General features: G+C 50.0%; 1 protein-coding gene across 1 annotated transcript in view; it reads left to right on the forward strand.

The window, feature by feature from the left end:
- The window catches only part of zbtb47b (zinc finger and BTB domain containing 47b), a 20,793-nt gene extending 5,947 nt beyond the window's left edge, over window positions 1-14,846 (forward strand). The window contains exons 2-6 of the mRNA XM_056299785.1: window positions 6,587-7,939; window positions 10,330-10,477; window positions 11,138-11,253; window positions 12,341-12,485; window positions 14,383-14,846. Of these exons, the coding sequence (XP_056155760.1) occupies window positions 6,587-7,939; window positions 10,330-10,477; window positions 11,138-11,253; window positions 12,341-12,485; window positions 14,383-14,846 (2,226 nt within the window). The remainder of the gene's footprint in view (window positions 1-6,586; window positions 7,940-10,329; window positions 10,478-11,137; window positions 11,254-12,340; window positions 12,486-14,382) is intronic.
- Window positions 14,847-22,655: the final 7,809 nt, after the last annotated feature.

A 22,655-nucleotide genomic window follows, 5' to 3' on the forward strand; every position in this document is an offset into this window, starting at 1 on the left:
CCCCCTGGGACTCCTCCTGTCTGAATAGCAGCAGCCCTCCTCTCTACTATTGATGTGTCTACAGCATGACTCTCCTCCGCCTGGCGATGACATTGGCTCCTGCTAATGGCTCCGGCTTTTCACTAGTCAGCACCCGAGCCGGTCACTCATGATAGATGGACCACAGTTCCACTATGCATCATTTCTTTTCTGATATTTTTACCCCCCCCCCCTTTTTTTTTTTAATTTATTTTTTTGTACTTTCTCGTTCCGCCGTAAGTTTGCCCTTTTGCAACAACGCCTTTTTAGGTCTCGTCACAGTCGGAGTGTTTCTGCAACGAGCTTTGCAGATGAAGACGCACTAGTCGCAGAGTCGCGTCTCTTGAAAACAACGTGCACGCTTACTTCCAATAGAGCTTTGATTTATGGCTTCACGCCGTCCAAACTGTGTTGATTTCTTTTCTTTCTTTTTCTTTTTTACAACCTTTGGCACACCTGCGGTTTGACTGTCTTGGATCGCGGCGTAACGGCTTTTTGGACCGGTCCGCACGCCGCAGATGTTACCTGCAAAAACACTCAAACTTGGGCAGATACCGGCCAAGGCCGAGGAAGCGGATGACTCCTCGGAAAGATTGTAATGTGTTGTAGCTACGCGTACTTCCCCGAAGGTGCCTCGGGATCCTGGTTTTTTTCCAGACCCGGCGTCCACCGTGGCGCAAGAGGACTTGTAAAGCGTCGGCCCGGCGGAGGAAACGCAGACTTTATGGAGCAGTAAATCTGCAGGCTCCGGCCGAGGGAACGAGACGACATTTCCACCAGAGAAAAGTCAACGTAGGGCAGGGATCTTTCCTCTCCCACCCCCCACCCCCACCCCCCTCCCGGGTCTGCTGAACATAACATCCAGTCCAGTCTGGACCGGCTCCAGGGGGCGGCCGCGTGCCAGGTTTTACCACCAGCCTCGGCCGGCCCTGAAAACGCACGAGGACTCGCGGGTGACCCAAGACAATAGAGCCCCTCCTGCAGAGCTGTGATTGGCACCCTGGAAGCGAGTCAGACCCTCCGGTGGGAACCGTTAAACTGTTAACGGTCTCCATTAAGCCTGTTTAATGTTGAAGTCGCGTATTGTATTTCAAATTATCGTTATTTTTATTACAGTGGCGGCGGTGCAAGAAGTAGCAGTTGTATCACTTTTATAGTGTTTGGATTAAAGGAGAGGTTTCCAGCGTTTTCCCCAGAAAACTTTATAAGCCGAGGTAAAGTTGGGAGAAACGTCCATAACAAACAAACGACAAGTTCCAGGGTTTCAAGTCGGACCGGAGTCGGTAGTCGGATTTAACTTTTTTTTTTATATCTAGAAACTTTGAACACGGCGTAATAAAACATCCAGCGATCCGTTTTTATATGTAGATGGCGGATATCATGGGGCTTTTATCCACGCCCGTTCTTCTTTGTCTCAGGAACTGCGTGAGCGGGCCGGTCCTCATTAATATTCACGAGCTGGCTTTTGAGTGACAGGTACAAGAAAGGGTTGGCGTTAAGGGTGGGCGGGGTTTAATCATTTAAGAGATGGATCTGATTGGCGGTGTGTAAACGAGTGTCTGATGACCTCGGGAATATGGGAAACGACGACGGCTGAGTGAAGCTGAAGCAGGGCGAAGTCAAAACCTCAACTGCCTTCTGTACTTGCCCCCCCCCCTCCTCCCATAGGACAAGATGGCATGAATGCGTTATGATGTAAATTCATTAGTGATGAACGAAAATATTACTGTTTCAACTCCAGTCAGACTGTGAGGCTTTATGTTGAACTGAACAATATTTAACAAAGGGGCTGTGTTGGGGGGGGGGGGCAAAAACGAGAGAAACAACCGAAAAGTCTGCATAAGAGGAAACCGAAGGCCAGAACGCTGCCTTCCCAGACGTGGAGCCTCCGGGGAAGAAGGAGACGGGCCTGCGGCCCGGCAGCAGCGGAGCGGGACTGGTGATGCAGGGATGTGTCTGTGGAGAGGCGTCCACTCCGGTTTGATGGAGGCCCGGTTCGGTGACGCCTCTGATGGGGTGTGCTGGTCGTCCCCCCACGGTGCGTTTGTCATGGATCGTGCCAGTTAGGAATTCTGTATTGGGGGGGGGCATCTGATTGAGAGGGCGGTGGAAGTTGGCACTTCAGCTAATGATGGCAAACTGGACATTTGGAGAGGAGGGGAGAGAGACAGACAGACAGACAGACAGACAGACAGACAGACAGACAGACAGACAGACAGACAGACGGGGGTCAAGAGAGCCTCCTTTACCCATCCTCACTTCATGTCTTCGGCTTCAAGATGTGATGAGCTGTGACGAGATGGCCGCCCGGTGCCCGGTGTTGTCACCGCAGCATGATGCGTGTCCGCAGTGTACTGAAACAACTGAAGCACCGGTCCGGATGAACCTCTTGGCAGCAGAGTCTCTCCGGCGGGGAGCCGAGTCGCTCTCCGTTGGGCACGTGAGCGTTGTTAGTGCGGCTGCATAACTCGCTGTCGTTGTGGTCAAGAAAAAGATGGAAGGAAAGTTCAAAATAAATCAAAGGAGGTTGAATCGGTTCGTCTGGATGCAGCGTTTATTGACAGATACGTTTCATCGCTCAACTAAGCGACCTCTCCGGTCTCCACCGACTGCAGGTGTCCCCACCCTTATAAACAATACAGTGACTGCAGGTGTCCCCACCCTTATAAACAATACAGTGACTGCAGGTGTCCCCACCCTTATAAACAATACAGTGACTGCAGGTGTCCCCACCCTTATAGACGACACGGCGGCATAACGACCCAAACCAACGACCGGTTCCATAATATGCAAATGTGGGTGGGACCATTAGCTAGAGTTACAATGGCCGTGTGTACTATTCACAGAGGAGTGGGGAATTGTGCAATGATAGTTTTGTAAGATGGCGACAGATGTACTCTTAGCCCACCCACCCCACCCCCCCACCAACCCACCCCGGTTCAGGCACACCCATCTACAGGCCAGTGGCCACTCATTCAAGGATGAGGATGTACACCTCCTTGATAGGGAGGAATGCTGGTTTGAACGGGGAGTCAAAGAGGCCGTCTGTGTTAAGAGGGAACGGCCATCCCTGAACCGGGGGGAGGGGGGGGGCCTGGGGGCCTGGCTAAGAGTACCACTGTCGCCATCTTACAATGCTGTGATTGCAACTATTCCCCGATCCTCTGTGAATAGTGCACATGGCCATGGAGACTCCAGTTAATGGTCACACCCATATTTGCATATGAAACTGGTCGATGGTTTGGGTCGTTATGCAGCTGTGTTGTTTATAAGGGCCGGGGACACCTGCAGTCGGTGGAGACTGAAGAGGTCAGAGGTGAGGCGAAACGTTTCTGCCAGTAAACGTCGTGTCCAGATGAGCTGATTCAACCTTGTGTGGTTTCCCTACCTGGATTGTTGAGCATGGCAGCGAGACAGTCAGAATGCGGGTAACATCAGCAGTCGGGCTTTCCTCGGTGGTTGTTGTCGTAGCTCAGTGTGGTTTTAGTCCAGCCACCTCCTGTGTAGTATAGTGGGAGAACTGCCTCCTGTATGCGTTCATGGGTTCTGGCTGATCACCGGCTTTACAGGAAACACCTAAGACAGCGTCGTCCATCGCTGTCTTAGGTGTTTCCTGTTTGGCATATGACTGGTTATTACTGTGTTGTGAGTTGTGTTACGTCATGTGGCTACATTAGCGTGGGAAGAGGGGGGGGTTGGGGGGGCTGCAGCTCCTCCTAGTGGTGGGTGTAGCCCCCCACCCCACCCGCCCAGTAGTGGCAGGTGGCTGTGAAACATCTTAGACCCAACAGTATGCCTAAGTACAAATGTAAAAAAAACAAAACAAAACACGCCTTTATTTTAAACAGCGGGCGGGGCTGTGTGGAATGTACGTTTTTAATACTAAAGAGGGTACACACTCCGATCCAAATCTGCTACACAAACAAAACAATGACGTCACACTGTAGCGAGCGGGGGAGGCGGTCGCTCTGACTGTCGGCGGTTCTGCGCTGGGGGGAGCGCAATGGCTGATGGGACGGTTAAGGTTAGATTTAGAAATGGTGTTTTGATGACGCGGCGTTGATGCCGTGGTTATTCTTGTGTTGTTGTTTTGGGGGTTCGACTCCGACTGAGTAGGAGACCGTTTACTGACTAGCTGACTGTAGGACCGTGTACGGGACTGATGTCGTCATTTGGGACATGGGGGGCGGGGGCGGGGGGGACTCTTTACGTTGTTGTCAGTTCTGGTCCGTTCTGGCCCCAGGGTCGTGCGGCGTATGGGGGCGTCGGGAGTCGCGATTCAAAAGACATCTCTGCCCCTCGACTCCTCCTTCCACGCCGGCCCGCCACAATACCTTTCGTTTTAGTTGGCGGGCCCCCTACTTAAAACACCTCCTGTGTGGATGGGGACCATCATGGAGGACTTGGCTGTAGTTTTCTGGGAGAAGACGGGTACAGTCAGAAGGGTCATTACAGGACAGGAAGTGCGCCTCACACCGAGACCGCTCCGCTTGACGACGAACGGGTTTTGCGTGTCGTGGATTTACCCGGTAGGCCGTTTGTGTGTCGTTCGTTCCCATTCGCCCCGTCGAGCTTGTTCCTGACAGACGTGCCTTGTCCGAACCGCCACCGAGGAAGAAGCTCATTTCCGCCAAAAAGGAGGGTGACCTCTTGTTGGAGACCGAAAGCGGCGCGGACTCCAGCAGAGGCGTCGTGCCCTTGGGCGATTTCTGCGGCCTTGGGTGGAGCGATACCCGGTCTCGCCTCCTCCCTGGCTCCGAGCGCTGAAACAGAAGCCAGGTCTATGAATAAAACTAATGGCCGCCGACTGAATTCTCCAACCAGGCCCGGTTCTCAAGGTTGGGGCAAATAAAACTTTCAGCCCGGGCAAAGAAACGGGCGGCGCCGTCGACCTTGTGGGCGAAAACCTGTAAGGCCACGGGCCTCTGTGAAGAACCGATCACTTATTTAGTGGTTTTGATGAACTATCATCATAAGGTCGACTCCGTAAACCTGAGCGTTTGTTTGGCTTCTTGCTCACGCGAAGCCTGTTATTGATTAACGTATCGATCGCCGTTCAAAAGCAAAATAACCGCTCATCTCGTCTCCCGTGCTGCCGGCGGGCGGGGGAGGGGGGGGGGCGTTGTTCCCCATCAGCCCTCTTAATGCGGTGTTTAGTCCGAAAGAAGAAACGCGGCACGCTTAATTACGGCCTTTAGCCGTTTAATCTCAAGCAAAACATTAAGACCAAAAATGTTAGAAAAAATAATAATAACTGTTTGCCTCAATATTCTCCTCCTGCGTCCCGGGAAAGGGCCCGGAATGATGAATTCCATTAATTGTTTGGAGAATTAGTTAGTATTTATTCGGCACGGTTTCCCTAATTATTTCTCCGGACGTGTTTTGTCTTGTGCATAATTCGCTGCTCCTGCGGGAGAGTTGTTGTGAGGGGGGCTCGCCGAGAGTCGGCTAACGGGGGGGACGGGGGTGGTGCTGAATATCAATGCACGGACCACTTAGCCCTTGCAGAGAGACGATGTGTGTGTGTGTGCGTGTGTGTTTCTGTATTTTTGATTGCAATTTTGCATCCACTTGTTGATTTGTGTGCACACGTGCTTGTATTTATACACACCAGATACCAACACACATGTTCATGTGGGTGTGTGTGGGTTTTTTGCTGCAAAAAGAAGTGTGTGTGTGTGTTGATTTGCTTTTTTGTCTGTGTGTATATATATGATGTAAATCAATGCACATTTATGTGTGTGTGTGTGTGTGTGTGTGTGTGTGTGTGTACTGTTTGCTGTTTGCAACGCCGTCCCCGCTCACATCCCGTTTGGATCGAAACACTGCCCTTCCTGTGCTAAAATAAACCCACCTTGGGAAGTGGAGGACCTTGCACACAGAGAGCTGAGTGTTTTACCTTTTGGATTTTTCGATGACTCGAACCGGGCCGCCGGGCCGCCGGGCCCAGTCTGCAACTTTGTGCCGTACGCGAAACGCACTCAAAATCAGCAGGGCCGCCGCATAAGTACTTGAAGGCGTGCTGGGTTTGAATTTGGTTTTGTTTTTTTGTTCGCCGAACAAGACGATGTGAAATGGAATACCTCGTGAGCTCGATTCTCCGGTTATATCGAGATATCCCTGCAGAAGATGTGGCCATAAAATGACTAAAAAAAATCATTTCTTTACATATTTTACATCAAAATTGAATCCTTTTGACTTCCTCTATGACAGCCAAGTTTGTGTGATGCATCGCCGCAGCTGCGTCGGCGGGCGAGCAACATTCCAGCGGAAATATTAATCGGAGAATATTTTGCACGGTCCGATCAAATCCCGATGGATCAAATCAAATCCCGGTACCGATATCCTTTTTAAACTTGGAAATAGGTCGCGTTACGGCAGCAAGATGCACTCTGAGTGCCACGTCAGGCGATCTTTAACGCAGTCACAGCAGGTGCAGGGTCATTTTTCTTGAGGATGCTTCGTGATTGAGATTGCTGGATACCGATACCAACTTCTCTGCCCTAAACCTCTCCCTCTCTCCCTCTCTCTCCCTCTCTCCCTCTCTCTCCCTCTGCTCTGCTCTCAGCTCATAGTGGAGAAGACCACAGACTTCCCCTCTGCTGAGTTCTCTCTGGTGGAGGATGTGGCTCTGCACTTCACCTGTTTGATGGACAGGCTGAACGAGCAGCGCCTCTTCCAGCCTGACCTGTGCGACGTCGACATCGTTCTGGTGCGTCAGCGCAGCACTTTCCCCGCCCACAAGGGGGTGCTGGCGGCGTACAGCCCTTTCTTCCACTCCCTGTTTGCCCAGAGCAAGCAGCTGCGCCGGGTAGACCTGTCCCTGGACGCCCTGACCTCACAAGGCCTGCAGCAGATCCTCAACTTCATCTACACCTCCAAGTTGCTGGTGAGCAGCCGCACGGTCCGCGACGTGCTCAACGCTGCCTCCCTGCTGCAGATGAGCGACATCGCAGCCTCCTGCCGCGACCTCATCAGCAGCCAGTCGCTGAGAGCCACCTCTGCGGATATGGCCGGTCAGGAGGGGCTCAGCACCAGCAACCTCACCCACAGCCAGTTGTACCGGGAGATCAAACAGGAGTCGGAGCTGGGGAGGGTGTACACGCGGGAAGGCGGCAGTCCGTTCTCCGTCCGAGTGGAGGAGGGCTCGGGAAAACCCAAACAGTACTACCAGAAGGAGGAGGGGTCGGGCACCGGGGCGGGCGGGGGCGCTTTGTGTAAGGTGGAGGGAAATGGGGAAGAGTCCCAAACCTCCGAGGGCCACGGCTCCTATAACAGAGACCAGATTATCGTGGAGGTCAACCTCAACAACCAGACCCTCAACGTCTCCAAGGGTTCAGAGGGCAAAGCTGCGACGGCCGTGGAGACCTCCTCCATGTTCCGCCATCGCTGCGACAATGGCGTAAGCTTGGAGGATGAGCGCAACGGGGAGAACGAGGAGGAAGACGATGACAGGTTAGGTGAGGAGGAGGAAGACGATCCCAAAGGGGATGAAAGTGAGGAGGAGGAGGAGGATGAAGAAGACGAAGATGAGGAGGAGGAGGAGAACACCCTTAACATTCCGGGCTTGGAGGAACCGGCCTTGGTAGGGCGACCTCGCCGGGGCACGAGGGCCCTGGCCATGGCGGCCACCACAGCCTCCATGCGGCAGACCCTCGTGGAGGCGACGCTGGCCAACCAGCGCCGAGGCCGCAAGAGGACATCGGACCCGGAAAGCCTGGGCCAGAAAGTAAGACTGGAGGAGAAGCAGCACTACCCTTGTAAGAAGTGCCCCCGCATCTTCAACAACCGCTGGTACCTGGAGAAGCACATGAACGTGACGCACAACCGCATGCAGATCTGCAATAACTGCGGCAAGCGCTTCCTGCTGGAGAGCGAGCTGCTGCTGCACCACCAGACCGACTGCGAGAAGAGCATCCAGGTAACCGGGGGAGTAAACTTCATTCATAAAGCACCTCACATACCTGACAGCGCCTTGCACGAGACAGAAGCAGACCGAGTAAAGCGGTCACCAGCAGGCAAGAGATGCAGTGAAAGGTGTAAGAGTGGATTAGAAGCAGCGATGGAGAGTAAAAATTAAAAACAATTTAAGAGCGTGTAAGATAACGATAATGAGTTATTTCAGCAAAGATGTGAATGCAGGATATAATAGATTGAATGACGTAATGATCCAGTAGGGCACATCAGAGGACGATAGACAGTTCAACCTGAGCAACAATTTGAATTATTCATGGTGTGTACATTAGTAAGACCTTGTTATACGTTACTTTAGTACTTTAGTAATACCTCGTTATGCGTTACTTTAGTACTTTAGTAATACCTCGTTATACGTTACTTTAGTACTTTAGTAATACCTCGTTATACGTTACTTTAGTACTTTAGTAATACCTCGCTATACGTTACTTTAGTATTTTAGTAATACCTCGTTATACGTTACTTTAGTACGTTAGTAATACCTCGTTATACATTACTTTAGTATTTTAGTAATACCTCGTTATACGTTACTTTAGTATTTTAGTAATACCTCGTTATACGTTACTTTAGTACGTTAGTAATACCTCGTTATACGTTACTTTAGTATTTTAGTAATACCTCGTTATACGTTACTTTAGTACGTTAGTAATACCTCGTTATACGTTACTTTAGTACTTTAGTTATACCTCGTTATACGTTACTTTAGTAATTTAGTAATACCTCGTTATACGTTACTTTAGTACGTTAGTAATACCTCGTTATGCGTTACTTTAGTACGTTAGTAATACCTCGTTATACGTTACTTTAGTACTTTAGTAATACCTCGTTATACGTTACTTTAGTACTTTAGTAATACCTCGTTATACGTTACTTTAGTACGTTAGTAATACCTCGTTATACGTTACTTTAGTACTTTAGTAATACCTCGTTATACGTTACTTTAGTATTTTAGTAATACCTCGTTATGCGTTAAAAGTTCATTTGTTCGTTTTTTATTCGACAGCGTATCAACGACTCAGTCAAGTCCTGAGGTATTTTGTGACCTCCATTAAGACGTCCATTATATTGGACAGCTGGACTTAAGTAGGGCCCTATGGTTTATTGTATGGGGGAAAACACGCAATGAAAATATAAATATGTATATTTCATATACTACACACATTTCATATATACTATTTGGAGATACGGCGTGGGATAATTACAAATTTTGTGACCATATTGGGAATTGACCCTGGTTTGTCCTGAGAACATCCCTGCCAGACACCCTGTCGCACTTTGTGCTTGTGTACGTGAGTCAGTAAATGCACGTAGGTTTGTTGTAGGGGGTAGAGAATAACATGTCAAAGCAACAGACACTACAAAAGCAACAGACACTACAAAAGCAACGGACACTAAAAAAGCAACAGACACTACAAAAGCAACAGACACTACAAAAGACACAAACAACAGACAATTGGGAAACGTGGCCATTTTGCTTGATTGTCTTATTTTAGTTGAGTACACAAACTTTTTGACAGGAAAAATGGCTGAAAAGACCAAATTAGAATAGAGCGGGGGCATCCGGGTGATGTGGCGGTCTATTCCGTTGCCTTCCAACACGGGGATCGCCGGTTCGAATCCCCGTGTTACCTCCGGCTTGGTCGGGCGTCCCCACAGGCACAACTGGCCGTGTGTGCGGGCGGGAAGCCGGATGTGGGTATGTGTCCTGGTCGCTGCACTAGCGCCTCCTCTGGTCAGTCGGGGTGCCTGTTCAGGAGGGGGGGGGGAATAGCGTGATCCTCCCACGCGCTACTTCCTCCTGGCGAAACTCCTCACTGTCAGGTGAAAAGAAGCGGCTGGGGACTCCACACGTGTCGGAGGAGGCATGTGGTAGTCTGCAGCCCTCCCCGGATCAGCAGAGGGGGGTGGAGCAGCGACCGGGACGGCTTGGGGTAACTGGCCGGATACAACCGGGGACAGAAGGGGGGAGGGGGATTAGAATAGAGAAACAAATAAAATCGATAAAACTGAAAATGGTAAAAAAGTCAAGCACAATTTGTGGGGGTGGGGGGGGTGGGCGTGTCTTCGTAGGGCCCTAACCGAGTCAAGTTCCTGGCGATCGTTTCTTGATCTCCTGCAATGGCGTCGGGTCAGGTTTTAGCGAGTAGCAGTATGGCGTCTCCTTCCTCCCTGCTTGGATTTGTGAGTTCGTGCCAGGACCGCTCAGCTCTCTGCTCTGACTTAACTGTACAGCTCATTTGTCCGGACACGAGGTGTCCTCGTGCCTCTGAAGGTGTGTGTGTGTCGCGGTTGTGTGTCGCGGTTGTGTGTCCTCACGCCGCCGTCTCTGGGTTTCAGTGTGTGACGTGTGGCAAGGCCTTCAAGAAGCTGTGGTCCCTGCACGAGCACAACAAGATCGTCCACGGCTACGCCGAGAAGAAGTTCTCCTGCGAGATCTGCGAGAAGAAGTTCTACACCATGGCTCACGTGAGGAAGCACATGGTCGGTGAGTGGCACCAGGACGGCCCGCCGGGCTTGTCCGTCCGTTAAGCACTTTTTGCACCGCCCCCCCCGGGGGGCGGGGCTCCCTTTTGTGGAGCGCCTGTGCTGGCCGTGTGAAATCCATGGGTGTTGCTTTCCGCTTCCTTTTTCTTATGAGATAAACATCAGGATAAACTCCCCCTCTCTCCCCCCCCCCGTTTCCCCAGAATGGCGTTCCCCCTCCTGAGTGTACCATCGTTGGTGTTAGCAACACACCCACATTTCAACAATGGGACCGAGATTGTGTGTGAAACTTCGCCCGGCGCGAGAGCTGACCTTTTCACCGCGGCGGGAGCGGCGTATATAAGAGCATTGTTTAGTCTCCCGGGGGCACGAAAGAGGAAGTAGCTGATCCAGGAAGTGTTTCCGACACAATCGGACGCGTTCGTTGTCCTTGAGACACGCTAATTATCCTGTGAGCCCGTCAAAATATGCAGTCGGCCCGGGATTAAAGAGCATCTCAAGGCTGCCGGCTTCTGCCGGGGTTGTTTTTAACCACAATCCTCCTGGAAATGCCCGGCTCATTAGTTTAGTCCTGCTAATAGTATCTGAATCAGAGCAGTTGTCCATGGTAAACAATTTATTGCTGTGTGTGTGTGTGTGTGTGTGTGTGTGTGTGTTTCAGCCCATACGAAGGACATGCCGTTCACCTGCGAGACGTGCGGGAAATCATTCAAGCGCAGCATGTCGCTGAAGGTGCACTCCCTGCAGCACTCCGGAGAGAAGCCCTTCAAATGCGAGGTACAAGCTCCCCTTCCTGAGCTACCGCCTGCAGGAGGAAGCAGGCACGGGTCTCAGAAACCTTCCCACCGGCACGAGTCTTTATAAGACCGCCGTTAGCGGAGCCGTCGCGGTTCGGAGGGTGGAGACCCCCGCGTGTTTGAACGGTTCAGTGCTGAATCTCAGCTGTCGTACGATCATCACTGCTCTTAGAAATCAGCTGCTTAGCGAGGGCTAAGCAGCCGGCATGGGGATCGCCGGTTCGAATCCCCGTGTTGCCTCCGGCGTGGTCGGGCGTCCCTACAGACACAGTTGGCCGTGTCTGCGGATGGGAAGCCGGATGTGGTCGCTGCACTAGCGCCTCCTCCGGTCAGTCGGGGCGCCTGTTCGGGGGGGGGGGTAGCGTGATCCTCCCACGCGCTACGTCCCCCTGGTGAAACTCCTCACTGTCAGGTGAAAAGAAGCGGCTGGTGACTCCACATGTATTGGAGGACGCATGTGGTAGTCTGCAGCCCTCCCCGGATCGGCAGAGGGGGCGGAGCAGCGACCGGGACGGCTCGGATGAGTGGGGTAATTGGCCGGGTACAATTGGGGAGCAAAAGGGAGGGGGAAAAAAAGAGGGCATCCGGGTAGCGCAGAGGTCTATTCCATCGCCTACCAACACGGGGATCGCTGGTTTGAATCACCTCCAGCTTGGTCGGGCGTCCCTACAGACACAATTGGCCGTGTCTGCGGGTGGGAAGTCGCTGCTCTAGCGCCTCCTCTGGTCGGTCGGGGCATCTGTTCGAGGCAGAACTTGGGGGAATAGCGTGGTCCTCCTACGCGCTACGTCCCCCTGGTGAAACTCCTCACTGTCAGGTGAAAAGAAACGGCTGGTGACTTCACATGTATGGGAGGAGGCATGTGGTAGTCTGCGGCCCTCCCCGGATCGGCAGAGGGGGTGGAGCAGCGACCGGGACGGCTCGGCTGAGTGGGGTAATTGGCCGGGTACTATTGGGGAGAAAAGAAATGACCTGCTTAGAAAGTAACGTCCGTTGTCGTGCACAGTGTCCCTGTTGAGTGTAAACGTACGGTGGGTGTTGTGTTGTCGTCCTGCTGTGTCGTCCAGAACTGCAGCGAGCGCTTCCAGTACAAGTACCAGCTGCGCTCCCACATGAGCATCCACATCGGACACAAGCAGTTCATGTGCCAGTGGTGTGGGAAGGACTTCAACATGAAGCAGTACTTCGACGAGCACATGAAGACGCACACTGGTGAGTCGCGTTTCACAGGACTAATGCTGCTCTTCATGAAGTCAAAACCGGGGCTGGGCGATGTCCGTCCTTAAATTTCCATCATAGAGAGGAGGCGAGTTTTTTAAAACAGCCTGCGAAACTGTACGTTGGCTTTCGGAGGAGCTCGCTTTGTGCCGCAGAGAGGACTTGCGACGAGGTATTGGCGGTGGGACAGCGTTTACGTACTCGCTCTTCAGCGGCAGATCCGCATCTCAAATATCAACAGATACCAAAACGGACGTCACGTATGATGCAAGCGCGGCCAAATAAGATGGAGCTCGATCCAATAATGTACCGGCAAATGAGAAAGGGATAGGTCGAATGCAAAGGTCCCCCCCAGTTAAACTCCCGTGTAACTTAAGATCGCATGTACAGCATTGCACATAGTAAAATTGTGGCAAAAAACAATTTGGGAATGAACCCCCCCACCCCCCCCACCCCCAAAACAAACAAAAAATCCCAAATAATGGTCCCGGGGGAGCTGCCGTCTTTAAAGGAGGAGGCTTCCCTTGGTTTCCCACCCTGCTTTTAAAGGGGTAGAAAATGTAACGGAAACACATGCTCAGTGGGTTACGTGTAATATGAGGAGCCCATAAAGGAGGTCTTCGGCGTGGTTGACCATTTAATTTTGTTATTTTGTACCATTGTTCTACTGCCACCAGGGGGCACTATGTTTTGGTTTTGGTTTTGAGGTTTTTTGCTGCACGTCGTTCTATAAGCTCAATAGCAAGAAAACTCCACCGGTGTCAATATTGGGCAGCACGGTGGTGCAGTGGTTAGCACTGTCGCCTCACAGCAAGAAGGTCCTGGGTTCGAACCCCGGGGTTGTCCAACCTTGGGGGTCATCCCAGGTCGTCCTGTCTGCGGAGTTTGCATGTTCTCCCCGTGTCTGTGGTGAGTTTTCTCCGGCTGCTCCGGTTTCCTCCCACCATAAAAAGGCGTGCATGTTTAGGGTTAAGACCTGTGCCCCTGAGCAAGGCGATGGAAAGACGAACTGGAGTTGGTCCCCGGGCGCTGCACGGCTGCCCACTGCTGCTAGCTACACAGCTAGGATGGGGTAGATGCAGAGTGTAATTTCCCTACGGGGATCATTAAAGTATATTAAAAAGAAAATACAGAAGAGACAGAAGGTGTAGGCCGAAGTCGACATCTGCAGACAAGGTGTCAGAAAACGACACAGAAGACAGACGGCAAGTCCAAACGAGAGTAACAGTTTCCTTTAGCACAGGAAAATGATGTCGCACATGTTTGATTTAACGGCCTGCAAATCCGATTACTTGAACCCGTGCTCTCCGTGTGCCGAGCCAGCGTGGTGTCATGGGAATTACGGTTAAGGAAAAAAAAGGTCTAGCGGTGGCGACCATGAACTTGTCAATTCTGCTTAAAAATTGACTTCTGGACACGGATATCTTAGTCGTATGAGTTGTTAAGTAAGGGATAATCCGCTCCCAGCTGGTCTTCTATTGACAAATAATGACCAGCGTGCAGGCGGAGAATCTCCCGACATGTAGGAAGTCATCACCTTACAGAAGTAGTAAATAAACTGACGGAAAATAATCATTTAAAATTATTTTACTAGCCTACAAGCTTTCACACTTCTTTCTGTATATTTAGCTTGCTAAGTAATATTAGCCTACAAAGGCTTCATGAAGCGCATTCATTTGGAAGGGAACAGGTGATGAGGCCGCCGCTTGACGGCAGTCTTGATCACGGGTCTGGTCCGGAAATAACCGACCACAGAGTGCTTAATTGTCCCGTCAGAGCTGAGTACGCAACGTAGCCGTGTAATAGCCTGTGCCGATGTCTATTGTGTGTTTACTGTGGCTTCACGTATCCTTCAAGTCTGTAAAGCTCCTTTGTCTGTGGCTGTCCGCAGGAGAGAAGCCGTACATCTGCGAGATCTGCGGGAAGAGCTTCACAAGCCGGCCCAACATGAAGCGTCACCGCCGCACCCACACGGGGGAGAAGCCGTACCCATGCGAGGTGTGCGGCCAGCGCTTCCGCTTCTCAAACATGCTCAAGGCCCACAAGGAGAAGTGCTTCCGGGTCAGCAACCCCATGCTCGGCAATGGCGGCGATCCCCTCGGCCTCGACCGACCTCTTGCCGCACCAGCTGTGGACTCTGCCGCTCAGGTCCAGTTGGCGGCGGCGGCGGCACTCCCCGCCACGTCTGTGACCACCCCCGCCGCCGCCGCCACCATCGTCTCCAGTCCCCACCCACTCCATGGCACCCCGCTGCCGCTCCCCACACTCCACTCCATGGGGGGGCTGTCCCCCACCTCGCACTTACCCCCACCCCCGCCCCTCTTCTCTGCTGGTAGGATGAACTCCAACAACTAGCAGATGGCTGTAGCGTCAGAAAGCACTTTGTTTTTGTTTTGTTTTTCTTTCATTTCTTTCAAAACTTTCAGACTTTTGAGAAAGACTCCTATGAGAGGAGAGCTGATGCACCTCTGTGACATTTGTACAGTTGGAACAACTGTCATGTTGAAGTCCGTGGCTACTACCGTATGTTGGCTGTGGTTCTCAACGTTAAGTCTCGCGGTTTCAGGAAGTGAAGGCTAAAATGGAGGTGTCTGGTGGCAGATGAACCTATACACTAACCATTATAAGAAACAGTTATTTTTTACTCAGTCAAATACAATAGATAACCTCAGAGTCCTGTAGGACATGTTACCACGCTTCTCCTCATGCATCCTCACAAGTCTGGTACCGCATTTCCTGGACTACAAGTCACTTTTACTCGTCTGGCTGGTCCTGCGACTTATATTCCAAAGCAATTTATACAATGTAATTTTGTCAGACACACTGCATTTCAACTAAGGCCACTAGAGGCACTGTTTAATCTTGTGACTCAATTGAAAATACTATCCCACCCATAGAAATTGAATGAGAGTAGAACGGCCATTGAAGTGTTTGCGTGGTCGTATAAGTAGTTCAAAAGAAAATGGCGATTGCTCTTAGATGTTATGGTGCCAACACACGTCAGTGGGGTCATAAATGTTCATACTACGCCACTGCTCGTTTGGTCATTACTGCAAAACCTCACTTCAGTGGGGACATCCGGGTAGCATAGTGGTCTGTTCCGTTGCCTACCAACACAAGGATCGGCGGTTCGAATCCCCGTGTTACCTCCGGCTTGGTCGGGCGTCCCTACAGACACAATTGGCTGTGTCTGTGGGTGGGAAGCCGGATGTGGGTATGTGTCTTGGTCGCGTTATTATGGATCCCGCTGCTTTTCTGGGCACTCTGCCTCTGATTGGCCAGTACTCGTTGCCTCCATTGGTTGGGTTGGCTAAGGTTAGGGTTAGGGCGGAGTTAGGTGTAAGGTTAGCTAATCAGAGGCAGAGTAGGGGTGGATCTTCCTGGAATCCTAGCGCCTGGATGCTACGCAGGGCGTGTCTTGCCCAGAAAAGCAGCGGGATCCATAATAACGCGTCCTGATCGCTGCACTAGCACCTCCTCTGGTCAATCAGGGTGCCTGTTCGGGAGGGGAGGGGAAACTGGGGGGAATAGTGTGATCCTCCCACGCGCTACGTCCCCCTGGGGAAACTCCTCACTGTCAGGTGAAAAAAAGCGGCTGGTGACTCCACATGTACTGGAGGAGGCATGTGGTAGTCTGCAGCGCTCCCCAGATCGGCAGAGGGGGTGGAGCAGCAACCGAGACTGCTCGGAGAGCAGGGTGATTGGCCAGGTACAATTGGGGAGAAAAAGGGGGGGGGGCTCACTTCGGCAAGTCTGCGGCTTGCTGCAAGTTGGTTTACACAGAAGTTAGCCCACTAGTGTCCGCGGTGGCGTAGCGGTCTAAGCATCGGCTTGGTGTCGATGCAGTTGCCCACTGGGGACCGGGGGTTCGCGCCTCGGTCTCGTCAGATCCGACTATGGCCGGACTCGATGAAGCAGCAATCATTGGCAACGCTGTCTTCGGGAGGGGGGCGGAGTCGGCTTGTGTTCGTCATATGAATGCATCTCTGGGTGTGTCGGAGAAAACAGTGGTTCGGCCCGGAGTCACCTTGTCACGAAAGTGGGGAGGCGGTCTCCTTCGAGACTGCCGGCCGGAGAGATGCGGTTGGCGAACGCATGCAGTACGAGGGTGGGCGTTTGAATTAAAATAGGGATCGATTGGCCACTAAATTGGGAGAAAAAAGATAAAAATCAGAAATAAATTTATAAAAAAAAAAAAAAGAAGTTAGCCCACTACAGCGGCCACAGTTCTTTGCAAGGGCAGCGATGCAAATAAAAATGGCCGCCGCTCTGGCCATCCTGCTATGTTGATTGGAATGGGAACGTCCGTTCTACTCACTCACGGGGATTCAAGCGCTTTGGGTGTCTTGAAAAGCGCTATATAAATGTAACGATTATCATTATTATTCAATTTCTATGGTACCGCCATAAAAATGCGACTTATACACCGAAGCAAATTATATATACATTTGTTTCCGCTCACAACAGCACATTTTTTTGCTAAGTGCAGTTTACACTCCGGTGCGACTTGTAGTCTGGGAAATATGGTAGTTTTAATCTCATTTAGGGAGTTTTCAGATAATGACACACACACACAGGCACACACACACACACACACACACACACACGTGCACACATCTACAGAGCCTTGTTCCATGTACAGTGCATTGATTGTAGCATCTCTCTCTAAACCTAACAAGTACTCCCCTGAAACCTAAACGTACACGGGTGGGTCATCAGTGGAAATGTGAGCTGCTTTAGCGAACCGCACTACGAGGAGAAACATATTACTTTAGATCTTCCTCTGCCAAGATGTAGCGAGTGGTTCCTCATCTTACCCAGCAATAACCAAATGCTGACTTGTCTTTGAACATATATATATCTGTATATGGCGTTGCCAATAACCAAATCCTGTTAGCTCACCTACTATAGTTAGGTAATGTTATAAAGCATTTATAAAGAATCCTGCACCTTATCCTTAACCCTAGTGATATTTAAGATGTACTCTCGATCTGTCTTCATTTTTTTTATATATATATATATACATATATATATATATATATTGTTTCACATCGTGTATGTTCTTTAGCTGGTTATGTTGTTTATGAAAATTGGAACGATGTTGGGACAGGTTAGAGTAAGCTGATGCAGTATGGTGTGTGTGAGAGCGAGCGAGAGAGAGAGAGTGAGAGAGAGTGAGAGAGCGAGCGAGAGAGCGAGACAGGCAGAGCGAGAGAGAGCGAGACAGGCAGAGAGAGAGCGAGAGAGAGAGAGAGAGAGAGGTGAAGCTAAGCAGAGTGTGTGAAGTTGACGTGAGGAGTTCGGGATCTTCTGATCTACGATTCGCTAACCACCACATGAGATTCCCCCCAAAAAAGGGAGGTGGAGTTAGGTGTTCATTCTCGTCCATTGCTTACATTAAGCAATCGCTATCCTCCCTCCCCTTTAGGTCTATAACTTTGAGATCGTTTGGCACTTTCCTGTGACTTGTCGGTCAAACCTGATCCGCAGATACCGTAAGTGTAGGCTGACACACTTTCCAGAATGATGGAAAACTTGTTCATCTTGTTTAGCGTTGCGGCGACGCATTGCAACCTGCACCTAAATTTCAAATCTAAACCGCTCCACCCGATCCATGTAGCTAGTTTGCACACATCAGGAACATTTGGATGCCAGTGTTCGCCTCGACCTGCCCGCGTAGTCGGATTAATTACGTTAAGTTCCTCCCGCTGTCCGCCGCGGCTTCCAGATTATACAGGCGTTGGGAGTATTTGCTATCGCCAACGTCTGGAGAGCTCGTAAAGCACTTGGACAAGGATGTTGGAAAATGACTTTTGCACACTGTCACTCGGATGTGAGCGTGTCACCAGTACATAGCTGGACTCGCATAGCGGAGAATTTTGTCATGACTTGGACCCTTAACAAGCTCAAGCCAGTGCTCATCATTACACACGCACGAAAATGCCCTTAAAAATGTAAAACCGTTGGCTCTACATGCACTTTTCGGACAAATGCTCATCACGCCGACGTTCGGCTCTTGGTTTGAGGAGCGGAAGTGGCGGAACTGTAATCGAATCCTTTTGCGCTAAAACGCGTTGAGTTTGATCCTTCAGTCGGTTTCTCTCAATCAGTTTGAAAAAGAGGCTCTGTGCACTATTGATGTTCTCCTGTTCACTTTATCTATAAGTAACTATAGTGTAGCATCGACTTGTAAATATTGTAAGATGTGTCCTTTGTGATTAATTCCCCTTCGTTTACATTCAGCGAGTCAATTTGAATGTGCCCCCCCCCCGCCCCCGACCCCAGCGTGTCTCGGCCGGTACTGTTGAAAGTAGTCGGAAGTTGTGGATAAGCTTTTGTAATGTTATAAGCTGTTTAATATCTTGTTTTGTTTTTATCAACAAACAAAAAAAAAGTAAGCACCTTAGTGTAACCTCTGTCTTTGCTAAGCCCCGCCCCGGCTCCGCGTGCTCATACGGCGGCAGGTGCCGTGATGAAACGGTTGAGGGCCGCGTCACTGTTGGGCTGTGATTTGGTGAGGGTACGTTCCCGCTTCTCGTCTCTCGTGTTTTCTTCTTCTTTGATTTGCTGCTTTTGTACGACGGGGCCCAGTGTGAAACTGCCCCTTTTTTTTTTTTTTTTAAAAAGAGAGAGATTATGGAGACGTTGACCTATTTCACTTTGTATTGAATATACTCCAGGTCTTACGAGACAGTCACAGCTACCAGAGATGAGGCAAGCCTGTACCCAAGGGCGTAGGAACCGGGGGGGTGGGGGGGGACAAGTCCCCCTCAATGTGGGGGGGGGAGGCAAAAAAGTCCTCCCCCCAATAAACAAGAACATCCACGACTAGATATATGCATAGATATAGTATGTAATATTGGACATATGCTCCCTGTATGTGCCAGCATTCATGTCATTCCCATCCCACAGTATGTAAAAGTCAGTGATGTACGGATGTCTAGGCTTTACGTTTTTGTCTCAAATAGCTCAAAAATGGTTAATTTAGCTGCCAAAATTAATAATAATAATAATAATCTTCCAGGTGAGGCCTTGTTATATGGTCATGAAATGTGTTTTTCTTTGCTGAAAACTGTTATAAAATGGCAGTTTAAAACCATTTTTTTAAAAATTTTCCGGGGGAGCATGTCCTTGGACCCCCCTACAGGATTTTGCCCCCCCCCATATAAAACTCTCCTATGCCCTTGTATGTACCCTCGATATCAAAATCAGATAGTTGCATAAATTTGAGACTGTTACTGCCAAAATGTTCCGCCTATTGCGGGTTTAATGTTGTTCTTGGTAGATGGGACAAGGCCCCCCCCCCATATGACTAAGGGACAGTCGCCCTCTTGTGGCAACTTGCCATACTGGCCTTCCGTAGAAAGAAGAGAAAAATGGACTCTGTCTTCCACCGATATTATGCTAATGCTTGCCAGCACAAGTTATCTTCATGGTGCCTCCATGAATATTATCAAAGCAGCCCCCGGCCCTCCTGAGATTAAAATCATAGGTAGAAGAAAAAAGAAGCTCAATCATAAAATATCGTCCTACTTGATCGACCGGGAAGCGCTAGCCCAAGAGACAATATTGAGATATTTTCCTCCTGTTTGGATCCAGTGTGATGTATTGTGATGTACATTTGCCTTACACACAGCAGAGTATATCTTAACAAGTCGTTTCGTTTAGTATTGAGTCCTATGATCTTATTCTGTTCACAAATTATGAAAAGAAATTCCGCCCATGACGTCAAGTAGCCGTGTCAGTCTTCTGGGGTGGTCTTCCTCATTTCAACAAGTTGGACTCCTCATTCTGGAAAACTCCTTAAAAAAGGGGGAACTCAACCCGAAGCAACTAGAGTCATCTCAGCCTTAAAGTGGCAGAGTCGCCCCCCCCCCGCTCCCTTGTTAACAGAAATAAGATTTTAAGACTGAATATGACATTATTTGTTAAGGTCGACGTTTTTGCAGTGTTCTTTGAGAGCTGGAGAGAAAATGCTATTGAAGAGAATGTTTCTGATGGCAGGCGGTGTTGGAGATGGAGATAGTAGGAGATGCTAAGCGAATATAGTAGTGGATACTACTGATATATGCACTTTGAACTATATTGCCATGCTAACCCGAGACGGGACGTGACCCCAGATGTACAGCGACCAAGAGATAGTACAGATTTGTAAATTCCCACGTGTCGTTTAGAATAAAGATGTAAAAAGTAAAAAATCACTGTGCGGCCTAAACAACTCCCAGGCATACCATTTTAAAAGTTCCCTGGGGATTTTGAAATCCATAAGAGATTTATTTCTCTTGATCATGCCTAGATTTAGTCTGTGGCCATGCTAGTGCAGCATGGTGGACCTTGGTTTGACCTACGCTTTGTTTCCCAAAGTAACTGTGCAGACCACTTTTCTATGGGGGCTAACTGTGAACTGTAGAAGGCTCGGCCGAGATTCAAGTGTGGATTACATTAGTGTTACTACAGGTATGACTACCTTGTAGTTTGCCGCCTTTTTTTAACAGGAATTTCACAACCTCAGTAGGCTACTTAAAGCTATAGCTTTGTCCAATGATGCTTTCATCACATTTAATCTTTCAAGAGGTTGAGTTGTTTTTGGATCGTTTCTGACTTGATTGACTTTAAAGTTTCTGTTTTGTTTTGGGGGGGGGGTTTCTACTAGAAAACATTGAGGAAAGTGTTGACAACAGTTGCCCAAGTGATTGACGCACAAAAACGAGTGGCTATTTTGGGCACTTTACAATTTAGTACATTTCACAGGGCCCGAATGAATTGCCTGGAACGGTGTGTCTCCGAGACGAGACCGGGTCACCTTTAAAAACAGAATTCGCATCGTTTCAATCCTCGTCGCGGGTTGCTCAGTGAGCAAGCCTCTCCTAAAGTTGGCAGCAAAGTGTGCGGGGCTCCCCCATGACATGGTCCAAGAGCGACTTGTAGACGAGTTGATGAGTCGTTATCGACTCGGCAGCCGAGTCACGGCGATATGAGACCTCCGTTTTAGTCTGGCTTTTTTCATCTGAGCGCACTGTTAAATGTGGCATTAAAGATGGCCTACTAACCGAGAAGGGAAATGTCACACAGACTTTTAAAGCGTCCTGTTCCCGAGGCAGGCAGTGTTTCTTATGTTGTTTTATAAATTGCCAAATTTTCCTTTTTGCGAGGCTAGCTAGCTGCCAAAGGAAGGCTTGTATTGAGACGAGGCTAAATTTGGACCGGCCCTTGTCCTTAAAGGAGGGCTCGACAGAGATGAAGTGGGGGCTCGCCCCACTATAATGAGCGCGCATTCTGCATCGTACCTGAACATAATGTCTGTCACAGGGGGAAACAGTGCCGATGGAAACGGCTCATGGGTTCGTTAAGACGAGCCGGTCTGTACTGGGGACCGGCCGGTAGACCCCGGGTTCGGCCGCTGCAGTGGCAGCGGTGTTAGCCAATAGGACTTCATACTGTGGCCTTCTTCAGTTCTGAAGGAAAGCGTTCAGAGTTTCAACCTTTTCTAGCTTGGAGTGACATGATTTAGTACTGCCCCGTGACGATGGCGGACAGAAAAGCATGTACATAAGGATTTTAAAAACCAACGTGTCCCTCTTTGAAGAGAGAACACGGATCCGTTTGTTTACTCGTCACGTTCGGAATGAAAGCGACGCCGCGGTTTTCACTACGCCCTTCATTAAGGGGGCGAACTAGAAGAGGTCATTTTGAAATCAACTTTGGAATTTAAAAAAAAAAGTAGCTGGTGATTTTTTTTGCACGACAGCGTTTAGTTAGACGTTCTGATCAACATGTGGGGCCTCGTGTATCAATCATTACTGTGGGCTAATTTGTGCGTACACACCCCTGGGAATTTTTAGCCCTGGATTTGTTTCAGAGACCAGTGTAGAACCTGGGTAACCCCTCAATTTAGACACCGACCGGCTAACACTGACGTCTTTGCAGGCCTGGGTGATGGCTTGTTGCAAGAGGTAGACAACGGATGTTAGGGAGGAAGGAATTACAGATAACCATCATGCTTTGCTGCTACCTGTCAGACAATCTTGAGGGCTAAAGAATCCCATGGGTGTGTACACACACATTTTCCCCATGGTACTGATTGATACTCGAGGCCCCTGGTTCGACAGTGACTCCCCCCCCCCCTTTTTTTTTTCGGGCTGAAGATGTGTGTTGACAGTAGAT

Source organism: Lampris incognitus, chromosome 19 (genome assembly GCF_029633865.1).
Source record: "Lampris incognitus isolate fLamInc1 chromosome 19, fLamInc1.hap2, whole genome shotgun sequence".
Taxonomy (NCBI): Eukaryota; Metazoa; Chordata; class Actinopteri; order Lampriformes; family Lampridae; genus Lampris; species Lampris incognitus.